Below are 25,004 nucleotides of genomic sequence, written 5' to 3'. Positions count from 1 at the left end.
ATGAAAACACAATGCGTCACTGAAGTGAGCGATGATTGGCTAGTAATTCTACAGCTGGTGAGGTGTAAAACGCTCATTGGTGGATTTCTCTGTCAATCAAAGTACCACTTGGGAGATTGGGTTATTGCACTATTACAGTCAGAAAATAAAATAATACTCGACGTATTCTTGATAATAAACAATTAAATAATTTATTTGATATATTCCTTAAAATGTAAAGATATGCGCAACCTTCATATAATTATTATGAAACCATATTAATAATAATTAAGACAATTCACTGTAATTTCTGAAACTATTAATGCCTTTGTTGATTTAGGCAGAAAAAATATTTTTACATCCCCTAGAAAAATGTAACACTAACTCCACAATTAATGTCTTACTACTGTTTTAAGCTGGTGCATGCCTTCAAAATCAAGAATCATAAATATGTTTTTAATCCAAATTTCTTAATATCACACGGTGTTTCTTTTGTTCAAGTGCTTCAGGAACACAGATTTAAAGTGTTACATTGTTTCTGCTTCAATTCAGGCGTCAGGTCCAGCCTGCACGCATCCTTCAAGTCTTATTGTTCAGCACATTTTTAATGTCAGTCTGGTTCATCTTCTATCGTGCCGGACTGGATCTCTGTGTCCGACTGGCTTGTGTGATGTAACTTGCTGGATTTGTGGAACAACTTAATGAGGTCTTGAAAGCGCTCCAAAACCTAAGGAGAAAAAGGAAACATTGGTTGTCTTCCAACTATGTGATTTATAACGGTCGACCTGACTGCAGTATACACTGGACTTCATGAAAGGTTACTGCACACTGCTGAGGAAAATGTTTAAGATCAAGAAGTGAATCTCAGAAAGCCCGTCTAGGACATATTTTGCCCCAAAATAAAAATAAATGATATTTCGCATCGAGTCCATTTTAAGGAATGTTATGATTTCAAGTAAATTTTACCCTCTAATTTTGATTTCAGGGTGAGATACGACCTGGTCATGATCTTTGAGAGGAAAAGCCTCTGAATGTGAAAGAAAGCAAACCTCGTTGGCTGTTTTGTTGCCAAGCTGGGCTGCAATGGCATGAAACGTGGCCGGCTTGGCTCCTCTCCGCTGACAGGTGGTCAGTATTACACGGTCTGCCTCCCTTTATATCACACAAACAAAACACAGAAACATTCATTTCATACCATGAATATACATTTAAATGTGTGCTCAAACTTCAGTAGAGGTACATAGCTACACAATAAACAGGGTTGAGTAAAATTCTGAAATGAAGCTTTGGTTTCCTTTCAATTAATTATTGTGAGTTTGAATAAAACTGGCTATAATCCACAGGATTTTGCATTGAAATTTTAGATGGAAAAACAGATAAAGAAACTACTGGTCTGTAACTAAAAGAAACAGTCACAGATTTTAATTATTCACCATAAGCGACAAAATATAACAAATTTGGACTAATTTTGACTACCGTTCAAAGTCTGGGATTGGTAAGATTCTTTTAAAATGTTTTTGAAAGAAGTCTTTTATGCTCACCAAGGGTGGATTTATTTGATCAAAACATTATACAGTACAAATAGTAAAATTGTGAAATATTATTGCAACTTAAAATAACCATTTTCTAATTGAAAATATTTTAAAATGTAATTTATTCCTGTGATCAAAGCTGAATTTTCAGAATCATTACTCCAGTCTTCAGTGTCACATGATCCTTCAGAAATCAGTCTAATATGCTGATTTGCTGCTCAAGAAACATTTCTGATTATTATCTGTTAAAATCACGTAAAATTTCTGTGGAAACAGTGACAGATTTTTTTTAGGATTCTTAGATGTTTAGAAAATTCTAAAGAAATGTTTTATTTGAAATCTTCTATTACATTATACACGCATTTACTGTCACTTTTGATGAATTTATTGCAACCTTGCTGAATAAAAGTATTAATTTCTTTAAAAACACATAATACACACAGAACACCCTGATTAGACATATTCCTCTCTCTATATAGCATCTGGTTTAAAGTGAGACCATATGTGATGATCTTTTAGCACTTACATTTCCTTACATTTCATTAAATTTTCACAATTTCAATTTTTAATTTTAATTCCGCATCCTGTTTGTTATCTCCATTTACTTTCAGGAGTTGAACTTAAGTTTAAAGGGCCTTCCAATTCAATTCTGAATTGCACACAACCCTGATAACAGCAAAACAATATATTTCTGAAATTGCATGATTTACAGTCAAAAACTGGAAATATTGCGTAAAGTCAGAAATAAATGTTGCACAACATTTCTAACCTCGTCCAGAGGACTACTTTTTTCCCATTTGGTGTGCGAGAGATATTCTTGGCACAGACTGAGCTTCCTGTAGAGTTAAATGAAGACTGTTCACTGTCCACTGAGGAAGATTCAGCTGCCTTCTTTTTTGACTCTGTTGCCACACTGTGTTTCTTGGCCTTGATCTTTTTTGTTTCTGCCATCTAAGAGAGAAGAGGATAAAACAAACAAATTACATTATGATTATGTGGTATGCATACAATTCAGATGGCTTGAGATCTTTATAGACACTGACTATATAAGAAAAGTCAACAATGAGAGACGTTCTCTTCATGTGATACCTGAACATGTTTATCTCTTTTTCTTCTATGTTTAATGGCTGTTTTGACTGGTTCCATTTTTTTATCTGGTAAGACAGTTCTGATTGGTTGACATGCATGGTTTCCTTCCAAGCCCTGAATGGTTTCCACACTGTCTGCATGATCCTCATCTTGCACTTGTGGGTATAGCTGCTTAAAAAATTCCCAGAATGCCTCCAGCAAGTCGGTGTGATCACGGAACAGCAATTTTAGTTGAGCTTTCATCTGAAAAAAAAAAGAGAAGAGATGATCGAATGCCAGAATAAGAAGGAAGCACTGCTTGTCTGCTTGTGCCGATTTTGAATACCTCTCTGAAGTCAGGAAGATCCTGTGAAGCATCCCCTTGTAGAATATGCACCACCTTTCTGTAGAGATCTGACTGATCTCCAAAAGTACACTCCAGCTGGCGTAGAAACCGTCTGCTGCGCTCAAACGCCTGCTGCTCTGCCAGCTAAAGCCACACATTACGAAGAGCATCATTTGTACCATGAAACCTCATGTGTGCTATTTTTAGCCATGAATATGAGAGTATTGTTAATTGTGCTCTACCAGGCCACACTCTCTGGCTTGATCTGGATGCAGGAAGGCAGCGAAATCCCGAAGCAGCTCAGGCCAGTCGCTCAGCACAGGCTTGAGTCTCGTCAGCAGCTCTAGTGACGTGCGACTTTCTGGATCCTTCTCAAACTTGGACAGAACACGCAGGAACTCGTCCACTTTCCCAGGCACCATCTGCAGCACCTCATACACCTGGAGGAAAGACAGACAGAATATTAGACGGATATAAAATGGACCTGTCACAATATAAAAATTAACATTAATATTTGTGTGCATTTAAGTATTTCTTGCCTTCTCTAGGTAAGCCTGGGCTAAGGCGACATCTTTAGCGTCTCTGTAAGGATCGTCATCAGATGCATCATCGTAAATGACCAAAGGGCTCTCCACAGAACCTGTGAGCGCCACATTTACTCAGTTTCGATTTAGAAGGACATGACACACTAATAAACATGTCTGTAAATGTGTCTGCTTAACTATTACAACTAATGTTGCAGCTATAGAATTCACTCAATTCACAATAAAATTGTTTTTTTTTTAGACTCCTACATAATGACTTAAACTCACTTGCAGGTTGATGGTTTGATTTTCCATCATCTGAACTTCCTTCCTTTTCAGATCTCGTCTTTGTGGCCAGATGTGAGAATTTCTCAATGGTTTTCTGGTGTTTACAATGACAAGGTTAATCAAACATCTCATAAATATAAAATGCATGAACAGGAACTGCTATTATTGGGTGAATCTTATAAAAACAAGCCACTAAAGTAAAAATGAGATATGCAATATCTCACAATAATATATATGTGACCCTGGACCACAAAACCAGTCATAAGGGTCAATTTTTTACATCACTTTACATCTGAAAGCTGAACAAATAAGCTTTCCATTGATGTATGATTTGTTAGGACTTAATATCCTAATGATTTTTTGGCATAAAAGAAAAATCAATAATTTTGACCCATACAATATTTTTTTGGCTATTGCTACAAATATACTTAAGCGACTTCAGACTGATTTTGTGCTCCAGGGTCACATATATATATATTGCATAGAAGCCTATTTTGAATTTCTTTTTACGTTTTTGCATTGTAACATATACTTTCATGACAAATTCTTCTTATTATAACATTATTATGTAGACATTACACAATTATTTTGTAATTCCCAACAGACAGGATTCTTAAATACTTAAAAACTTATAACAAATAATATAAAATATGTAAAAAAAGAATAATCAAAATGATTTAAAAATAAAAATGCATCTGTATATAAAACTTTCATTTATATATTTTATAGAATAATGATTTATTTAATAATAATATCAAATACAATTATTTTTGTATTACAGCATGAGAGTTTTTTTGTATTACAGTAAAAGAAAAAAACAGAAAATTAGTATTCAGTATAAATATCTCAAAGAGTATAAAAAATGATCTGACCTGAAGCTCTGGCACAAACAGGACATCTGAAACATCTCCACCTGTTTCCTCCTCCTCCCCCGTCAGCCTATTGCTGCCTTCCCTTTCTGTTGTGTTCTGCTTCTCTAGTTTCTCTCTCCTGCCCAAAACCATCTCCATGTCAGTGTCTTCCTCCTCAATGCTGGCCGTCGGGCTCCCGGAGGATTCCGAAAGTGTGAGAAACAGCTCTCTGGGGTCCTTCTCACCACACTCTTCCAACTCATTCTCAATCAATCCTCCATCATCACTATTCAGCTCTTCCTCTGCTGCTGTGGTTTCTTGTAAGCACTCAGTAGGAGCATCAAGAACGGATGTTATCTTTGGTGGACCTCCTTGTGGCCCATCAGTGCTTTGGAAAGTGTCTGGAGTTCTCTGTTGCTTCCCAAGTTTCATCTCTTTGCTATTCAGAGCTGAAGAGTGTTTCAAGGTTTGATCTTGTCCAGCTATTTGATGGCCAAGGCTGCTGCTTGCAAGTACGTAGCCTGGAGGAAGGAGAAGAAACCGATTTAGAGGTTTTTGATGTACTTGAGCTAGCACAGAGTCCCTCGAGATAACTTTAAGCAGAGTGCCACAACGCTGACTAACGCGATCTTTAGTCAGTGGGGTGCTGGATGTCTTTATGATGGTGGTGGGACATTTTAAAGTGTTGGGAAGCGGAGGTGGTTGAAGAGTAATTATGAGGTTTGACCCTCTTGGTTCAATGTTAGAGGTGACTATTTGTGCAGTTTGATTCACAGCTATATGCTCTGGTGGCAAAGCAGCAGGTAAAGTGATGATTACGTCCCCCTGGGTTGCACCAACTTGAGCTCTCTGTGGAGAACCAGAGACGCCCATTGGTGTTCCTACAGCATTTTTCACAGGAACAGTCCTTGAAGAGCTCAGTTCGGGTGTGAATGGAGCAGGCGGTAAAGTGACGACTGCTCCACCTGGGTTTTGTCCCATCGGAGGCACGTTTGACACGTTAGATACTATGAAAGGCCCATTCATAGCTCCGTTTCCAGACACACATGACCTCAGAACCGGTGCGAGATGAGAAGGGTTTGAAAGTGATGGACTCGGAACTGTGATCGTTTTTGGTAAAAGGGTTGGTAACTGGTTCAGAAACACTTCTAGTTCCTCAGCTGACGGGGGAGGTTTTAAAGGCTTGGTGGATTTAGCAGTCTTGTCGTTTTTCTTTTTGCAGGAGCCAGGTGAAGATTCAAGTGTCTGAGCAAGGTCCTCAGGAAGGCTGGGAGGGTAATGCATGCCTGGAGAGAGGCTACAGTGTGCTCCTGGACCTGGAGACTCAGTGGCTTCTTCTGCTGGATTGGCAGTCTGGGAGTTTCCAGATGGTTGGTTAAACATGCTTACAAGCTCATAAATGCGCTTCAGGTTTTTCTACAGAAGAGAAAGGTTGAACATTACTCACATAAATCAGATGCTTACCATTTAGGAACAATGAATCAAGAACAGAAGGACTGAAATGACAAAAACAGAGCAAGATTATAAGCAGTTATTACCGAGAGCCAATTAGGCATGAGGCTCTTTTCTCTCTCCACCGGGGGGCGATGGTCAGAAGGACTGACCCTCTTACAGGCCAAGGGCATGGGTGGGCATTTTCCAGTCACAAAGTATGTCTAAAAAACATGGGGGAAAAACATCCCATTTCCTGTTGTTCAGTGCATTTTCACGTGTGAAAACCAGTCATTTCAGTAAGAATCCACACGATACACTGTGTTCATTCACTCACCTTGATGACGTTGGGAAAGGGCTTATGACACGCATCACGGATGTGTGAATTTAAACTGATAAAGCTCCTAGTAGCAAGCAGAAAGCGACAAGTCATCTGCAGTGGGTTTAGGGTACTTCTTAAGTGCTTATGACCTAGAACAACAAGACTGAGGAGACAGAGAAAGAGAAATAACATCAGTCAACAGTGTGGTTTGAGTATCCTTTATAAGAATGTGCAACGATTCAGGCTGATGCATGACTCAAGTACCAATCTTCTGCTGGAGTAAACGGCCCTTTGAATCTAGAAGGACGCAGTTGGATTGTAGGAAGTAGCTCTGGGTAGAGAAACACCGGTCGAGTCGCCATAAGCCAGGCCAAAGAAGCAGGAAACTGACATCCTACCCAAAAAAGCATGCAAACAGAGAGTAAAAAGATTAACTCTAGAAAGTTTACATTTACAATTGACAAAAAAATATATTTTTAACTTTAAAGCTGGAATACACAGTACGACCTTTGCTCCGATTTCCCCCTGATACAGTTTGGATAAGTCGACGCTAATTGACGAAAGTCAGAGTTAGGTTTGAGTTGGAGAGTAAAAAGATTAACTCTAGAAAGTTTACATTTACAATTGACAAAAAAATATATTTTTTACTTTAAAGCTGGAATACACAGTACGACCTTTGCTCCGATTTCCCCGATACAGTTTGGATAAGTCGACGCTAATTGACGAAAGTCAGAGTTAGGTTTGAGTTAACAGATTTCATAGAAAATAGTGTAGTGTATGACGGTCACAGACTCCAATTTTTTTGCTTCAGACTATGATTCCAGCCAGTCGGAGGATATTAAACATGTTTGATATTTTCAGCCGATTATAGAACGCATATTGTTTTCATTTGTCAAGCGTCTCCTAGCAACAAGGCGCACGTTTCTGCGTGAGTTTGTTGTGATCTGAACAACGTTAAAGTCTGGTAGTGTATGATGCCCAGTTTTCCTTTGTGGCTGTTTACAAAGACGGAAAGTGTATGATGTGTAGCGTTTTAAAATCTGTTCAGATTTTGTAGTGTAATGCAGCTCTAGTGCATTTTTGTTTCTTAATCACTACTACAATCAGACATTAAGCACAAAGCAAAAGATTTTGATCTGTAGTATAACTTACACTGATCAAATCTGGGTTTTAGACAGTGAAGGAAATATGTAAACAGGGTTTCTGCAGGACTTTTAAGCTAAAATTTAAGACTTTTTAAGACCTGCACAAATCAAATTAATACCATATGAACGGGGTAGGGCAATGTCTATAGTAAACTATTAAACTGTAAAATGACTGTAAAAAGAATGATTATTCTTCTTATCGATCCACCAGTTCACATTTACAGCTCTGTGTGTTTGCAGGGTAAAAACATGGGTCGATTTTCACATTGGTCTGAACAAAAACAACCCCAATACTGTGTTCCTGCAATACTGGAGGCTGCCGTTTCAGGACCGCATTTCTACTAGGACAGCACCATCTAGCCAATTCTATTCCAACAGAGGAGACCTGATTCAAACATCAAACAAACAGATGCAAAGACTAGATCCATGGAAACTATTCATTTTTTATCTTTCCATCTTATTTTTTATGTAAGAGTTGGCATGAACTTGAGTGTGTGAGGCGATGTCAGCAATCTCTTTTTAGCCTATTTAGCTGTGCAAAACAGTTCACTGTACTGCTGGATGTTGTAAGTTATTTTTTGTATTCAAATTATTTTACAATATTTAATGTACTAAACACACTAATTTGTACCACAATTGTTTTACCCCGATGTTGTCACACGTCGATTAACCGGTGGGAAAATTTCCTCACCGTCACAACCCTAATACAATTAAACAACTACATAATCCCTTAAAAATAATAATATACAGAATTGAATAGCAAGTGCTATAGAATAGTATGAGCTGCTAATATATACATAAAAAAATTAATAAAAATAATAATAATAATAAAAGAAAAACTAGCCTATAGGTTCCTAGAAATGCGGTCCTGAATAAAACAGGCTTATTGAAAATGCAAATTCATTCTCTGCCAGCAGGATGCGCTTTCGGAACAGCACAAATATAACTGTTTCCCCGGTAACAGCAGAACACAAAGCAGGGCAGCACTGGACTCTGAAACGCCCAGCACTTGTGTTTATTTAATAAAATCATAGCCTTTTGAAGTTTAATCGTCACATTAAGCCATATCGCAATTCTGGTCTTTCGGTCCCCAAATTTAAGACCTTCTGAAATCATAATTAAGTTCTTGTACAATTTAAGGCTTTTTAAGGCCTTAAATTTGATACAACAAAATTTAAAACGTTTTATGACCCCACGGAAACCCTGGTAAATTATGCAAGGACAGGCATGTTTAGATAAATTACCAGGGAAACATGGACTCGAGACTGTAGAGTCTCCTTTGGGTGACTGATCTAGTTCCTCCAGAAGAGAAATAGCACCCTGAAGGTTGCAGGCTTTGAAGATGCTGGTGAAGCCATGCTCTACTGGACCGCAGGATTGGTCTCCATGCTGGGCAAACATCTGCAGCTCCAACTGAGAGAGTACGATGGAAAAAAGAGAGAGAAAATGACAGAATTAACATATATCTGTGTACATCATGGGGTGTTTCTCTAATATGTGTGCATGTCTCACCAAGAACTGTCTGCTTGTTGAAGCCTCTGTCTCCAGACCTTTAACCGAACTGCACAACATGTTCACCTGCGTGAGGAGCTGCACGTGCTGCAGGATAAACAACACACACAGCTATTGAAAAAAACCCAAACTTCTCTTAAAAGACATAAAGAACCTAATAATGAAAAGTCAAAGGAGAAACTCATTGGAGAAAAGTTTGCACTTCTTTAAATTGACCAAATGAAAGCATCAGTCGTTCTAGACCTGCTGGATCTGCTGCTGTAGCTGTAGCTTCTGAGCTGTGTTCATGGTCAAGGATGTTATGGGGCTGGAGGGGCGTTGAGGGCAGGGTGGAGGTACTGACACTCCTTTACTCTCCAACAGAGCTTTCCGTTTCTTCACTGCCGCCAGCTGCTCCCGCACTGTACGATATCGCTGCTTCAAGACATCTGCTAATGGATCCTCATACCTAAACATAGCAAACATTTCACCTTAAAGTGCAATTGTATATCAGTTGTATACATGATGTGATGGTTGTGAAATTACGGATGGACATACTGAATATTGTCCAGATTGCCAGGCGGCTCCTGCAGGGAACTCTCCTCTTCCTCTTTTTCCTCTTCTTCCTCATGTCCTTCTTCTTCCTGACCCCCTAATTCATCCTGAAACTACAGGTGATGGAGAACAGGTTCAGCACAGAGGAAGAAAAACAGACACATGTTCTAAGTAAAGATAGGTCTTGACAGTTGAACTACTTTTGACTAGTAGGGCCCTATGAAATCTATTTATTTTTCCCCAAATTCTGTGTTTTCTGTTTTCATTTTCCTGGATTCTGTTTTAATGGATTATTTAAATATCAAAAAGGGTGTCTGATCAGTTGAATTCATAAAGCATTTTAATAATTTATTCAAATTGTAAAAATAATAATGCTCTATGAATTGTGTTTTGTGTTTTTTGAATTCTGTGTTGTCTGTTCTGTTATATGATTTAATACACCTTTATTATCAAAAAATGGTGGCAATCAAATGAATGTACTAATTTAATTGACATTTACATTTAGTTTACATTTTAAATACAATTAATTACATTTTAAAATGTCATCAAATTAAATTGCTTTCATTTTTCGGCTGCAGAGATTTCTGTTCTTCAAGTTAAACCGAACTTTTATTTTGTTGGGCTCTTATGAGTTTCTGTGTATCTGATGATAGTTTTATCAAATGAAATGGTGAGAAGTTCATAAAGCAGCTCTGGAGATGAAGTTTATGTGTTCATGTCCTTATCTAGTGAGGCCGCAGTATGTGTGAATAAGACAAAACCACACCATTCATTCACAGAGGTGTGCAGAACATGCAGACTTCATATTTCAATAGCAGACCTTTTGCACTTTAATATTCACAAATTACTGTATTCTGCAATTCCATCCAAGTTTTCTGCATCATGGAAATCAAAGGGCCCAACTGATCAGGCAATTTGAAAAACAATCCTTTTATTAGGGACGTACAAGAATATAAGATATAAAATGAAATCCTTACTGTGTCAAATAGCTCCTCCATCAAGTCATTGACTTCCTTTTCTGAGTAACAAAGGAAAGAAGGTAATTAATATCTAAAAAACAAGCACAGATGATATGCTAATCATTTCTCTCAAATGAACTCACTGGTGATTCGCACTGCCTTGTCATTCCTATAGTCCTCCACATCAGGCTCATCAATATCAGCCAGAAAATTGTACTCAGGGTCATCTTCATCATCACCCTCCTCTGGCAAGAGAATAAGAGAGTTTTTGAGAAACACATATGAGGAAGCACATACATGGTAAGTATTTCAGCCTGTCTGGACCTTCATTCTCCATATCTGAACTCATGAGGCCCTGCAGCCACTGCGTCCATTCTCTGTCCTCAAGGGCGGAGCCTAACTCATACATGTCTGGAGTGATGTCAGGAGCACGTAGCTCCGCCTCCAGGCGCCCCAGAGGGACGTTCCTCAGCGGGCGCTTGGATCTTGTGCGAAATGAAATCAGGCTCTCCTCTCCATTAGCACTACTGACACTCTAATGCCAAAGAGAGATTCAGTTTGAAGAAACATTACAATTAGCTGAGTAACAACAGGTGCAGAAAAATCACATTAACTACGAACATAATCCATTAACTTTTGACAATACAGAACATTACAAAAAATAAAAAATAAATAAAAATAGTATGGCTTTCACAAAAACATTAAGCAACACAATGGTTTTCAACATTTATAATAATGTTTATTATACAGCATAGTAGAATGATTTCTGAAGGATCATAAGACACTGGAGTAATGATGCTGAAAATTCAGCTTTACATCACAAGAATAAATTAAAAAAAATATTCTAAAATAAATTAAAAAATATATATATATTCTACAAGAAAATATCTATTTCAAATGGTAATAATATTGCATGAGATGCACCTGATATGACTCCATGCATTCAGGGCCGATGGCCAGCTCCTCATCCACCGCATGGAGTTTCTCTAAGAAGCTGCAGTCCGGTGGGGCCCTGGAGGGGGCCGGTGGTGGTGTTGGGGGTCCCATTGGGGTGACAGCCACTGTCAGGTGCCTGGATCTGTGAAGGTTCTGTAGAAATGGGTAAAAAACATATGTTTTTGTGCATAGTAATTGATTTGTGCTTGTTTTTGAGAGTTTAAAAGATATTTTAATATCATCTCTGATTTAAACTATGTTGTATTCTGCTTCTGGCATGAAACATTTTTAATTTTGGCAAAAATTGCTGTTTGGCTGAGATGATGGTTTCTTTAATTGGAAAAAACAGAGGTCATAAAGTTATTTCAGGGCAAGAACCCATCGGAGGATAGAAAGAAAGTAATGTTTATTCAGCAGGGATGCATTAAATTGATCCAAAAGTGACAGTAAAGACATTTCTAATGATATCAAAATTTCAATAAATTTTATTCATCAAAGAATCTTGGAATCTTTTTACAACAATCTGAAGCAGCACAATTGTTTTTAACATTGGTAATAATAAGAAATGTTCCTCCCTTGAGCAACAAATTAACATAGAATGATTTCTGAAGGATCATGTGAGACTGAAACAATGATGCTGAAAATTCAGCTTTGCATAACAGGAATAAATTGCATTTTAATATATATATATATATATATATATATATAAAGAGTTGTTTTAAATTGCAAAACATAAAAAAATCTAACTGACCCTAAACTTTTGAATGGTAGTGTAGTGCAATGGTAATGAAAATAAACAAAAAGCTGAAAAACTGTATTACTTTTTAGCTATAGCATGTCCATGTACGGATGTCTTACCGGTCTAGAGCTGCTGGCTCCATCCTCCTCATGTTCAGAGTGTGATCTGTGGAGGTTCACTCGACTGCACCGTGGAGACAATGATGAGTTCTCAAAGTCACTTTCCATAAGAGTCTACCAATCACACACACAAACAGTCTCTACAAACTCACTGAGGACAAAACAGTATCAAATAATACGGAAATCATTCTCTCCAACCTCCTCAGCTGTCTCATACTCCTCCTCTTCATCAGGCCGATACTCTTCATCAGAGGAGTCTTCCTCTTCTAAAGGAATATCCACAAACTGGGGACCCTTCAGTAAATGCATACACCATTTAATATTATATTCTATATATAAAAGTCTGCTCCTGTTCTTCTACATGTTTTATTGCTGGTACTCTGCTGATTACCTTCACCTCTGTGGGCTTCTTAATTGGTGAAATGTTCCAAGCGGGAATGACCTACAGAAACAAACAAAAACACCTCATTGTGTTTATTCATGTCCAGGGAGGACAATTAAAGCATGTTAACAACCTGAAATGTCAAGTAGCTATTAAATTATGCAACTAATATAAATGCTGCAAAATTAAAATAGATAACTGTAAATATGTAGCAGTATAATATATGTCACTTTACAGCCTTCTATGCAATAAAAGCAACTTACAACTCCTTTCTCCACAACCTCCTTTAGTTTAGAGCGGGTCATCTTGGGTTCCTGAGAGACAGAGAGAGAAATGTGTAGTTTTGATCATGCTCTTAATTAAGAGGCCTTAGAAGTTTGCATATGAAATATGATACATCTTGATCACGATACAGGGTTAACCAGCTGTCAACCACTTTCCAGCAGAGCAGATGATTGCAGGACATTTATACTCACAAATACAGGAATGGGTTCAGTTTCACTGATAGCAGCTTTCATCATGGCCACAACATGCTCATTGGTGATCACTTCCTGCAAATGGACAGTAAAAATGCTGAGCTACTTGCTGAATGCAAAGTCAAAGGGATGATCACAAAAGGCTTCATATGCCTGAGGTAAGATTGGTAACTAGCGTCTTGAGGAAATAGGGCAATAATATCTGCACAGGGCTTGAGGAAGCAGTCCACACTCACATGAATGATGCTACGAACGTTCGCAGAGGTCAAGTTATGTTGTCGAGATTTATTTTCCAGTTCTCTGTCCAGCTCTCGGTCAATCTCCACCTCTGGCTGGATTTCATCTTCGGCTTCCTTCTGCTGAGCTTCTACTTCACTGACCGCGCCTTTTTTCCTCCTCAAACCCTTCCTTCTGCCTGCCGTTCGGGTTCCACCCTGTTCCTTGTCTGAAAGAGAGCAACATGGATGATGATTATTCTACACATTTCAGACTGTTTTAATACATTTGGGAACACAAAGTGCAACAGTTATGCATTCATTTATTTTCGCATTTGCATAATTTCCAACATTTTTGTGAACGGATGTTTACAGGATTTCACCAGTATTCCAAAATATAAAAACTTGAGGCTTTAGAAAATTAAAAGCATAAAAGTTTGGAAAATTTGAAAGTGAACCATTTAAAATATAAATATTAATATTTTAACTTTGCAAAGTTTTTTTCTTCTTCTTATTATTATTAGGCCTAATATCATTATATTAAATTTCGTCACGTTCCTAAAACACCAATGGAACCATTACCCAGCATCAGAGAAACATGAACATGCAAATGTTTTGATAAATTATATAAATATTAATTCCCAGAGTTACAATATAGTAATATATACTAATACTAATAGTAATACATTTACATTGTAATGTAAGTAATACAAAGTCAATATTTTACATCTTAAGGGTTCAGTTGACAGAAAATTTGTGAATCTCTACTCTGCCAGTTGTGTTATTTTAATTTCAACACTGTTCTTATTCTAAATAATTAAAAAATGATAAACTGGCTAAAAAATATTTAAATACTTAATTTAAAAAAAGAAGCCAAATATTGCCCAATGAATCCACCTAGGCTGTGCTTGCCATCCCTGGTCTCTATTTTTTAACTCAGGCTCATGATGCTTTTGGGAAATGCACCTCTGGTCCATGTATCTCTGAATAAATCACTAATGAGGAGAGTCCTTTGAGAACTCACTGCATGTGATGATCAAGGTCTTCTCAGCGTCATCTTCAGGCTTCTGGATGCATGCAGCATGCTGTTCTTGACCTGATAGCAGTCACACAAATGTTTCTCATGAACAACATGGTCCAAGATACTGGAATAGCACAGTATTACCACAGTAAATGTGGTAATGTCACCACTGTCTTTTAAGTTAGTACTAGTACATTCATATATGGAAATATAAAAACGTGTTAACTGTCCAGGTAGGCAGCTCACTATGTTTTAAAGATGTCTTACTGTCAGACTGAGGGCTGGAGGCTCTGATGGTACTGAAGTGTCTGTGTGATCCTGTAGCGTCTGTAACATCTCTGCTCTCAGAAACTTCCTCCGGCTCTTCAGCTCTCGCCACTTTACACTGAGAAAGCCCAGTTTTCCTCTTATTTAATCTCCGTTTCCGGGATTGATCCATCTCACATTGCCATATTCACACCTGTTGGGATAAATATCATCCATACCTCAGAACAAATAATGATACAGATGTACAGTGAACACTTGCATCTTAATAACTCCTATTCTTTTCATTCTGATCATTATTATGCCCATTCCCAGGTAGGAAATTTACAAAATATCTTCATGGAACATGATCTTTACTTAATATCCTAATGGTTTCTGTCATAAAAGAAAAAATTATAACTTTGACCCATACAATGTATTGCTGGCTATTGCTACAAATATATGTGCTACTTATGACTGGTTTTGTGCTCTAGGGTCACATTTGTTTTAGTTTATATTCTAAATATTTGTTTTGGTAACGTATATATATATATATTTCGATATCTCGCTTTATTTTTAAGGGTAAGCGACAGCAGTTTTCTACAGTGAAGCAGTAGTGTTGTCTGGGACAGGAACGTTACCTCCATTATAACTCATCATATCAACAGAATATTCCGCTTGTCATATTTAATAACGCTGAAAGGTTTCTGTGCAAACATAATGAACAAATTTCAATACTTTACACACACCCGCCAACACACTGTACATCAGCGATGCGATGACGAGATGCACAACAAAAGCGTTTCACTTCCGGTTCCCAGAACGGAATTAGTGAATGTGAAAATAAAAGTCTCCTAACGGGTATTTACAAGCTTGTAGGTTATGCAATTTTATTTTTTTTTACTAATTTATTGCTTTTCCCCCCAAAAAGTAATAAACACATGACTTCAGGGACAAACGAGACATATGGAAAGCGGAAAGAATTTTTCTAAGTGAAGTGACCAACCTAAAAGTTTTAACTTTTCATCTAATCATTTAGCAAATGCTTAATTCCAGCACAAATGAGAAGAAGCTCAAACTATTTATCTACTTGTTTTCTTTTTATTTATTATAAAAAACGTGACCCTCTAACACTAGCACTCTCTATTCTGTTTCTATTCTAGCTACTTGTTTTCTTTTTATTTATTAAAACACACTAGCTTTCTCGATTCTGTTCTTTCTTTTTATTATAAAAAATAATAACTTGACCCTCTAACACTAACTCTTTCTATTCTGTTTCTATTCTATCTACATTTTATTCTTTCTATTTATTATAAAAAAATGCTATGTGTATTTTGTTGTACACGTTTTGTTGGTTTGATTGCTCCTATTGTCCTCATTTGTAAGTTGCTTTTGATAAAAGTGTTTGCTAAATGATTAAATGTAAGTGTAAACCATAAAAATAACTAAAACGATAACTATATTAGCATCCACGCCAATGAACAACTTTTGTTTTTTATAAGTGTATGATGCAGTTATGTCATCTGCCAATAAAACTCTCAAGCTTTGTGTTGGGTGGATTTTGATCAGAATTAGCTGGGAAAAGATGATCACCAGATGATCACCAAATCCCAATAATATTTTTTATAGGCCTATGTAACAGCCAGAAGTGCCTGAACATTAATAACATAGATGCAACTGCCACTTTATAACTCGGCCACTTTATAACATAGCTATAATGCAGTGATACGCAATAGGCCCATTATTTTTATACAAAATCTATTAAAATTTATTGAAATTCAGCTTAGGTTTAAAACCAACATGATTACAAGGCAATGTATGAATGACCCATGCATGATCTTTTCTGAAACCAGTTAAGCACAAATCCAGCACTGCAGCTAATTTCATTGGTCAACTCAGTCACGCAGTCAGTAGTCAACAAAAGTTCAGGCTTCAAAGTTCAGAAATATAATGGATGGGTCCGATCATCAGTATAGGGTTATAGGGTTAGGGGTTAGTATTTGTTTCAGCGTTGTGTGAGAAGTCAGCACTGTGATTGACATGACCAGTTAAATCTTCACAATCTGCAGGGTTTGCACTTAACCTGTTTGAGGGAAAAAAATCACACACGCACACACACACACATGTCTGGTTTGCTATCCTTGTGGGGACTCTCCATAGGCGTAATGGTTTTTCTACTGTACAGACCGTATATTCTATTGCCCTACACCAACCCTACACCTAAACCTACCCCGCACAGGACACTTTCTGCATTTTTAGATTTTCAAAAAACTTAATTCTATGTGATTTATTAGCTTGTTTACCCGTGGGGACCTCAATTTAGGTCCCCACCGTGACACGAGTCCCCATGAGTCTGTTTGTATTCAGGTTTAAGTCCCCACCAGAATAGAAAAACAGGTACACACACACACACACACACACACACACACGCACACACACTGATTTCCATGTTTTATGGAGACATTCCATAGTTGTAATGGTTTTATACTGAATAATTATGTGCCCTTACCCTAAACCTACCCATCACACAAAACTTCTCTTATTTTAGATTTTCAAAAACCTCAAGGAAGAGTGTGGATGAGTCAGAAAATGGCACTACCAGTCTTTGGCAGATTCTGTGCCATTTGTTAAATTCAGAACCACATTCTAGCATACTAGAAAGAGTATGCGGTTCTGAACCGGAGAGTTATAAAGTAGTTTGGATGCAATTAGAACTTGAGATGACCACACAATCTGGAAGGGAAAAAAAATAATCAAAAGAAATACATTAAGATATAACAATAAATGAACATGCATTTAAAGGGGTCATATGATGCGATTTCAATTTTTCCTTTCTCTTTGGAGTGTTACAAGCTCTTGGTGCATAAAGAAGATCTGTAAAGTTGCAAAGACTAAAGTCTCAAAACCAAAGAGATATTCTTTATAAAAGTTAAGAGTCAACCACGCCTACCTAAAACGGCTCGTTCTAACACACCCCCACATGTTCAGCTCCAACCCTAATTAAAACTCACCTGCCTGTAGCCTCCTAATAACCCTTCAGACCTTGATTAGCTTGTTCAGGTGTGTTTGATTAGGGTTGAAGCAAAACTCTGCAGGGCTGCGGCTCTCCAGGACCGACGTTCGCCACCCCTGGTCTAGAGTAATACAGACTTTTGTCTAAAATTCACTGACATTAATAGTCTAAAAATTCTCATTTAATAACTTTAAGAAATACGTGTAATTTATACATCTAACTTCATGATAAATGTAGTTGTCTGACCTGGCTAAGTCACAGTCTTGCTAGTATCAGACATCATTTTTTTAGGCAGCACAGGAATAAATGTAATGTTTCAGGTCTGGAGGTGGTGTTGCAAAGATGACATCCAATTACATTTATTTGTGTCTTTGCAGGCAAATATGTATGACATGTACAAATGTGTCTGTGTGTGTTTAAACTCTTATTGATCCCTCTCTCTCTTCCCTTAATGGTGCACATCTTCCAGGAGGAGGCAGTGGAAGAACATCTCTTGATAAAACTGGAGAAATACAGAGAAAAATTAGTAAATGGGGGAAAAAATAAATAAATAAATGAATGAACAAATAAATAAAAAACACGGTGGGTCAAAGCTATCGATCGGTCAGATTTTATATAACTCTTGGGACATGATAACATTATATAAAAATGATGATTAAACAAAATCAGCAAGAATAGAAAAACTATATATTATATAATAGATACTGGTATTTAAATGTTTTAACCAAATATATCTTATACATTTATAGGATTGACATTTATTTTCCTCTTGACCATATGTAGTAAATGTCATCTGAACACATTTTAAAAGGTTATTGAATTTTTATTCAACCTAAATCATTTCTGAGCTTGAATGATTTTATTTATTTATGTCATTTAGGATAATAGTGGTGAGGGAATGTATTTTATTTGTATATTGTACGTTCTTATGTTTGTTAATAAAATATTTGTGGACCCAGTGATTCATTTAGATTTGTAGGGTAAAAATATTGCTTTTATTTCAAAGTGAAAGGCTCAAGTGACACCCTTGGGGCAAAGATGTCCTAAGTAGAAATATTTTCTTGAATATATTTAAAGAATTGTAATACATTTAAAGAATAAACAAAAATAGGTACAAAACCGCAGTTTTTCCTTTTTTTCCGTATAATGTAAATGGCAACGTGTAAATTTCACGTTTTGTTGATAAAGTCACGTCGCAGCGCTGACAACAGTTCTGTCCGATCGCTTTCGTCTTTCTCTGTCTGTCTGTGTGTGCGTGCACGGGGGAGAGAAAAAGATAGAGCGTGCTTTCCATTGATAATAAAAGGGAAGTTAAGTGTAAAAAAAAGTTAAGTGATAGTTTTATCTTAATGTTTCTCATATTTATTCAACGTCTTTGTGGTTCTGTTTCTTCAGCTGTGGTAGGCTGCAAGGGTATTTGAAATAACTGAAAATAATTTGGCGCAGTGATATGAATCTGCAATGCGATCAAAACCTGGCCGGAACTAGCTGTGCAATTTTATATTTTTATTTTTTTAAAAGAGGAAGTGTTTGCTTATATTCATGAAGTTCGCCGAACCCTCGGACTTTTTCAAATTACAGGCAAATGTGTAATTTCTGCACCAATAGTTTCAACGAAATAATAATACATAATATTTGTTTACAAACATTTGTTTTCAAAAATCACTGATAACCCCACCACTTGGGACAACCTTGCTGTGTTGGACGGGGAATCAATCTAGAAATCTTTTCTTGTATTTGTTTATTAACAGCTATAGAAGAGACAGTACATGAGAAAATATTTAAACACCAAAAAACGATTTGAGTGGAATTTGAGCTGTCAGCCAATCAAGTGTGAAACTCTAATGATGTTCACCTGCTACTCATGAGAAACATTTAACAAGTTAACAAGACCTCCCGTGAATAAACGCTCAGTATCTTGTGGAGAATCAGAGAAGCCAGTTGTTTTTGTCTGTAAAGTTTGAGCAATGTTTGCTTGTGGAGTAGCCAGTTTAGAGAACATCATGACACCCAAAGGGTACTCCAGGCAAAATCTACCACTAACCCCTGGAAGAATCCCAAAATTTACTATTCCTCCCAAGTTATCCATGTCTCCTCGGCTGTGTCGCCAGAAAGAAAAAGATGAGGACACATATAAGCTGTTATCTCCAGAAAGCCCAGAAGAACAGTCTCCTGGACATCGGCCTCCCACTGGCTCACCAAGCATTTCTGCCAAACTTCGTTTCACCCCTAAGATGAAGCTGAAACGTCTGCAGAAATCTGCCACAGAGGATCTCTCAGACCCTTCGACGTGTGCAGCCATGTCTCTGGAACACGTTGGAAAGGTCACCACACCTTATGGCTTCCGGACCTTGGCTGCCAGTCCCAGCGTCAGCCGGAGAGAGTCCTTATTCCATAAGCAGGGACGGTGTGAAGAAAGGACCGTGCCGGTGGATTCCTTGGCTTCACCAACATCTTCAAATTCAACATCCAATTCCACAAGCAACAGAAACGGCTCTGCTAGAAAGCTGCAAGACGGCTTAAAAGACTGTTGTTCCCCTCGGAGGTCCAAGAGAGAAGGTCTGGAGCTGCTTCTGAACAAACCATTGACTGTCTTGAGGAGTCTTACTCCCAAAAGAAAGAAGCCTAACCTAAAACTTAAGTTCTAGAAAGTTGTAACCAATATCAGCATTAGTATAGCCTGCTGCCTTTTGTACTGTGCTTTTTGACAAGGAAAACAAATTTTAAGTGTCAAAAATAAAAGTATTTTAATTCCAGTCTGTGCACATTTTTAGTTATTTAGTAGTTTGTTTCTTCAGAGATGAAGTAAAACCACATTCACTTGCAAGCAGACAACCCAGACTCTGGTTTGCTTGAACCAGTTTCTAGTATTAAATTAAGGCAAAAGTTTCAGGGCTGGTTTTGTGCAAAAGTAACGGTGTGTTCTATAAAATTCTTAAGGAGATTTTTTAGCCTTTTAGCTCTTCTATGTAAGTTTATGAAGTTTAAGACTCCGCAAGAAAATGAACATTCTCTAACTTTCAACTGCTTTTAATTCCAGCAAATTTCTTAACATGTAATTTGCGCACACACAAAAGATTCAACCTCTTTCACCGAGGTGCTTGCAAGTTCCTGGGCATGGCTTTTCCTTTTCTTACACCTCTTGTCTTACGCTACAGACATTGCAGTTTATAGCTCTGGCCACATCTGCAGTCCTTATGCCTCCCTGCAGCAGGACTATGGCATGTTAAGGAACCCAGTGTTATTCAGAATCACTAGAAAGGTCTCTTTACTGTCCTAAGTTATTGTAACCGTGACCTTTATTGCCTGCTACCTGTAAAACCGTAAATGTCTAAAGGACTGTTCCACAGGTGCATGTGCAATAATTGCTTATGGTTTATTGAACAAGCATAAAAACATTATTTAAACCCTTTCCAATAAAGATATGTAAAGCTTTTTTGGATTTTACAAAATAATCTTTAAAATACATTCTCATGAAACAGGGATGTTTCTTTTTTATATATCGAATATCAAGCTGAAATTGTGTATAATGCATAACAGTGACCGTAAAATATGTATTTTAGGTGTGTAAATGGCATATTTTGAGTCTTGATATTTAGGAAAGAGCCATTGGGCTAGTGTTGTAACAGACCTGGCAACCCTGCACTCCTGGTAGTTGGATTGCATTGAGAAAAACAGCATGCTAAGGAAAGTAGACATTCAGTATACAAACTAAAGAAATTGTAAATACTACTGGAGTGTTGGTAGTATGTTATCGAGGACAGCCAATAGGTTTGTTCTCATCCCAACAAGAATGCAAGACTTCAAACGTGACATTCTGGTACCGCCCTTTTTTATTAATATCATAGTCCTTTAACGTAGTTACAATCTGTTGTTATGAAAATAAGTCAGTAGAAAGAATTCTTTAAAAAGTCCATCAAGTAGAGTCCTCCGTTTGTAGGTCCTGCTTTCATTTCAAACATGAGATAAAAACTCACAGACATTCTGTAAAGTCTCGGCTCCACTCTGAAGAGCCACGGCGTCCAAACAGGACGGAGAGCGTCAATCTTTATTTATGATGGGCACAGGGGAAAGGTCTGTTCAACATGAAAAGATAAAAGGCTTGAACCTGAACACCCCATCTGCTTTCCACTATTCCAAAATGAACCAATAAAATCTTCAATCAATTTAAGATCCCTGTACTTCATGTTACAGTCTGGGTTCGCTACCATCAGTGGTAATTGCTCTTTGAAGTACTTTTTATGGGTGGGCCAATGGGGAACATTAAGTAACCCTCTCCTTTAAGGCAGTCTGTCTTGTTTGTACGTCTGTCAGTCTATGCCAGTCTGGATGTAGGTTCTCCAGGCTTAGCCGCCCCCACTGCGCCCGTCCTCACACTTAGCCAAACTCTCGAGCTTGAAATAGCCGAGGAGTCCAGTGGTTAGAGAAGGCAGAGGCTCTTCTCCCAGTCTCCACTGCATTTGAGTCCAGAGAAAGAGTTGTGCCCCTACAGGAGGAGAGTGTTTGGGCAGGCTGCCCCTGAGTGGCTGGAGCAGATGATTGGCAGGTAGTCCCCAGTGACGTCACAGAGGGGGCGTGGTTATGCTGGGTGTGGTTGGCGTGGAGACGAGGGTTTGTCCTCTCAGTCGCTGTCAGATCCTACTGCAGACGCTTTCCGTTTTCTCTTGGAAGCTTTGGGTTTGGAATCCTCTTCCTCCTGGAGAGCAGTCAACAAAGGCCATTTAAACAATGAATTGTACATGATAATAATAATATGGGTGCTGGCCTGAAGGCTTTTGGTGTGATGTCATGTTGCGAGCGTGGATTTACCGAAGCGCTGCTGGACGCGCTCTCCTCTTCATTGCTGGGCTGAGGAGCCGCACCCTTGCGGGATCGTGGCGAGGATGCTGGGGCTTTGCGTCGAGGTTTATGTTGTTTGGTGGAATCTTCATACTCCTCAGCTAATGAGAAAAGATCACTGAACCTGGCAGAAGAAAAGAAAACAGTTACGATAAAATAAGATAAGACTGATAAATTTAAATGATAATAATTGTGCTTTATCAAGCAAAAAAAACACACCTCATTTTGTGGGCTTCATCGCAGCTGGCCTGAACATGCTGTAGGGCTTGTAATATGGGCGTCTGGGAAAAGACTGATACAACAAGAAGAACATGGTTTAAATCAATATAAACAGTAAAACAGACAACCAGGCGGAGTATTTAGTGGCATTTTATGGGCTGTAAGAGTCTGATGTTGAACTCACAGTTGTTCTTGGTGTTGCTGAGATTGAGTCTCAAACTGTCCAGATGTTCCAGCATCTGTTCTAGGGTCAGCTGAGCCAATTTACTGCTGGAGCTCCTCAAACTTCACAAAAACACAACACACAACTCAAATATGTGTCTTGAAAAATTATACAACTTTTTACAAGTTTGAGGTCTGTAAGATTTTTTTTATGTTTCTGAAAGACTCTTCTGCTCACCAAGGCTGCATTAATTTGACCAGAAACAGTAAAAACAGTAATATTTTACAATTTTTAATAACTGTTTTCAAATTTAAAATGGCATTTATTTCTGTGATTTCAAATTGCTGAATTAAATTATTTTCTTAAAAAAAAAACCTTGGTAGTGTATAAACAAAATAATGTGATATGACTTGATTTTTTTTTCCAAATTCAAGATTCATGATTTCAATTCAGTAGATGCAAAATGTTTAGAGCAAATAAAGATTTACTTAAAATAGTATTTTCCACATAATTATTCCTTGTGTGTTTAATAATTTATTTGAAGGACATTTAATAATAGATTTGTGAAATAAATCAAACCCTAGCAATATTGGCAATTTGCTACTGAGGTTTAAATACGAGATGCTGTTAAATATTTTGTCTTAGGGCCATCATACTTGCTAGTCATGACAATGAGTGGGCAGACAACTGGCCCACTGGCAAGATCTTCATAATATTGCTTAATTTTACAGTATAAATATTTAATGTATTTCATGTTTCTCCAGGGCTACAGACCCTGCATTCAATCCACTTGAGCTTGAATCTCAACCTTTGTGTGCCCAGCCCAGGGCCTTAAACACTCCACATCCATCTTTCAGTTCTGACGGCCGAATATGTCATTACCTCTGTCGTTTACGGGGCATGTTGTTGTTCTTGATGAGCAGGGCTTTGATGTGTTCTCCCAGCAGGTCGTCGTGTTTCGCCGCCCAGTGCCGCAGGATGCTGGTGGTGAACTGATCCTCTTGGTTGTAAGGTCGGCTCAGCACCATCTTCACCATCTCCTCACTCGGCCTTCAGCACAACACAGTAAACAAAAAATAAATGAGAGGACTGTGTCCCACAGCAGACAAGATTAATAACCATCTGCGAGAAAAGACTTACTTTTCTCTTCGTAACTGCAGCAGCAGGCAGGACAGAGCTTCTGGATGTTCTGTGAGTAGAGAGCGAAGAGGATTATGGGTGGACCAAGTATGTGTAGAGTCAAAGTGTGTCTATGGAGAAAGACACTCACCCTTGTATTTGAGGTGCTGTAAAATGGGGATGATGGTCTCCAGAGGGATACTGTGCGCCAGGAAAAGCTGCCATGTGCTGTACTGCTCAAACGTTTCCCAGTCCAGAGACTGAACTAAAACACAAAGATGCACAGAACAAAATTAGCTTTACAAAGCAATGGATGAATGTCTGCCACATTCACACAGATAAACAACTAGATGTTACTCTAAAGCTTTTTTAGCACAGACGTCTGTTTGACGCTCACATTTGTCAGGGTGAAAAACTAACGTTTCCATTAAAGGGGTCATCGGATGCCCATTTTCAACAAGTTGATATGATTCTTTAGGGTCTTAATGAAAAGTATATAACATACTTTGATTAAAATTTCTCAATGCTAGTGTAAAACAACAACCTTTTTACCTTGTCAAAAACAGCTCTTTTCAAAGCAACCCATTTTGTTGCATGTCTCTTTAAATGCTAATGAGCTCTGCTCACCCCGCCCCTCTCTTCTGTGGGGTGATGAGCCGTTCTCATGAGACTGTTTACTTTAGCCATGAAACTTGCTAACTAGCACATTATTAGGAAAGGCGATTTACAAAGATTCATAAAAGAACTTTATACTCACTTCTTCTGTAGGTGAGGCTGGATCACGAATGATTTGCGCAAAGATAAACACATTTAGGTAGATCGGGGGAGCATTCCCTTCAAAAACAAACGTAATCCACTGCGTCTTCAGCAGCTCAGATGTCGGGTGTAAATGACGACTGCTATGTTCATTATTACATCCAACAACAAAACACCTCAATCGCATAGGAGCCATTCTTGTCTACATCTGCTCCGGCAGTGAAACAATGGCGGACTGATGACAGCTCACTCAGGGCGGGTCTAAGGTAAGAC

General features: G+C 38.0%; 3 protein-coding genes across 3 annotated transcripts in view; 1 reads left to right on the top strand and 2 right to left on the bottom strand.

Annotated features, from left to right (window-relative positions):
• Positions 1-229: 229 nt before the first annotated feature.
• Positions 230-15,440, bottom strand: gon4la (gon-4 like a). Its single transcript, XM_016571406.1, has 29 exons — positions 15,372-15,440; positions 14,647-14,839; positions 14,383-14,454; positions 13,380-13,588; positions 13,144-13,218; positions 12,931-12,981; positions 12,677-12,727; positions 12,484-12,579; positions 12,286-12,399; positions 11,416-11,580; positions 10,816-11,026; positions 10,635-10,736; positions 10,510-10,550; positions 9,536-9,645; positions 9,242-9,446; positions 8,999-9,085; positions 8,731-8,899; positions 6,606-6,735; positions 6,357-6,504; positions 6,127-6,243; positions 4,610-6,004; positions 3,738-3,831; positions 3,465-3,565; positions 3,168-3,365; positions 2,926-3,069; positions 2,601-2,843; positions 2,281-2,462; positions 1,029-1,131; positions 230-706 (listed from the first exon to the last, which is right to left on the bottom strand). Exons 2-29 carry the CDS (start codon positions 14,816-14,818, stop codon positions 590-592), a joined length of 4,902 nt encoding a protein of 1,633 aa, XP_016426892.1. The 5' UTR covers positions 14,819-14,839; positions 15,372-15,440; the 3' UTR covers positions 230-589.
• On the top strand, positions 5,135-20,391 carry LOC107754818 (C2 calcium-dependent domain-containing protein 4C-like). Its single transcript, XM_016571408.1, has 2 exons — positions 5,135-5,148; positions 19,573-20,391. Exon 2 carries the CDS (start codon positions 19,603-19,605, stop codon positions 20,281-20,283), a length of 681 nt encoding a protein of 226 aa, XP_016426894.1. The 5' UTR covers positions 5,135-5,148; positions 19,573-19,602; the 3' UTR covers positions 20,284-20,391.
• Positions 20,392-21,933: 1,542 nt separating this feature from the next.
• The window catches only part of ints3 (integrator complex subunit 3), a 17,360-nt gene continuing 14,289 nt past the window's right edge, over positions 21,934-25,004 (bottom strand). The window contains exons 23-29 of the mRNA XM_016571405.1: positions 24,127-24,240; positions 23,997-24,045; positions 23,739-23,906; positions 22,878-22,978; positions 22,694-22,766; positions 22,445-22,598; positions 21,934-22,331 (exon numbers count right to left, since the gene is read on the bottom strand). Of these exons, the coding sequence (XP_016426891.1) occupies positions 22,257-22,331; positions 22,445-22,598; positions 22,694-22,766; positions 22,878-22,978; positions 23,739-23,906; positions 23,997-24,045; positions 24,127-24,240 (734 nt within the window). The 3' untranslated portion in view covers positions 21,934-22,256. The remainder of the gene's footprint in view (positions 22,332-22,444; positions 22,599-22,693; positions 22,767-22,877; positions 22,979-23,738; positions 23,907-23,996; positions 24,046-24,126; positions 24,241-25,004) is intronic.

Source organism: Sinocyclocheilus rhinocerous, unplaced genomic scaffold (genome assembly GCF_001515625.1).
Source record: "Sinocyclocheilus rhinocerous isolate Xijiao unplaced genomic scaffold, SAMN03320098_v1.1 scaffold21, whole genome shotgun sequence".
Taxonomy (NCBI): domain Eukaryota; kingdom Metazoa; phylum Chordata; class Actinopteri; order Cypriniformes; family Cyprinidae; genus Sinocyclocheilus; species Sinocyclocheilus rhinocerous.
This window is presented reverse-complemented; position numbering and strand designations above follow the sequence as displayed.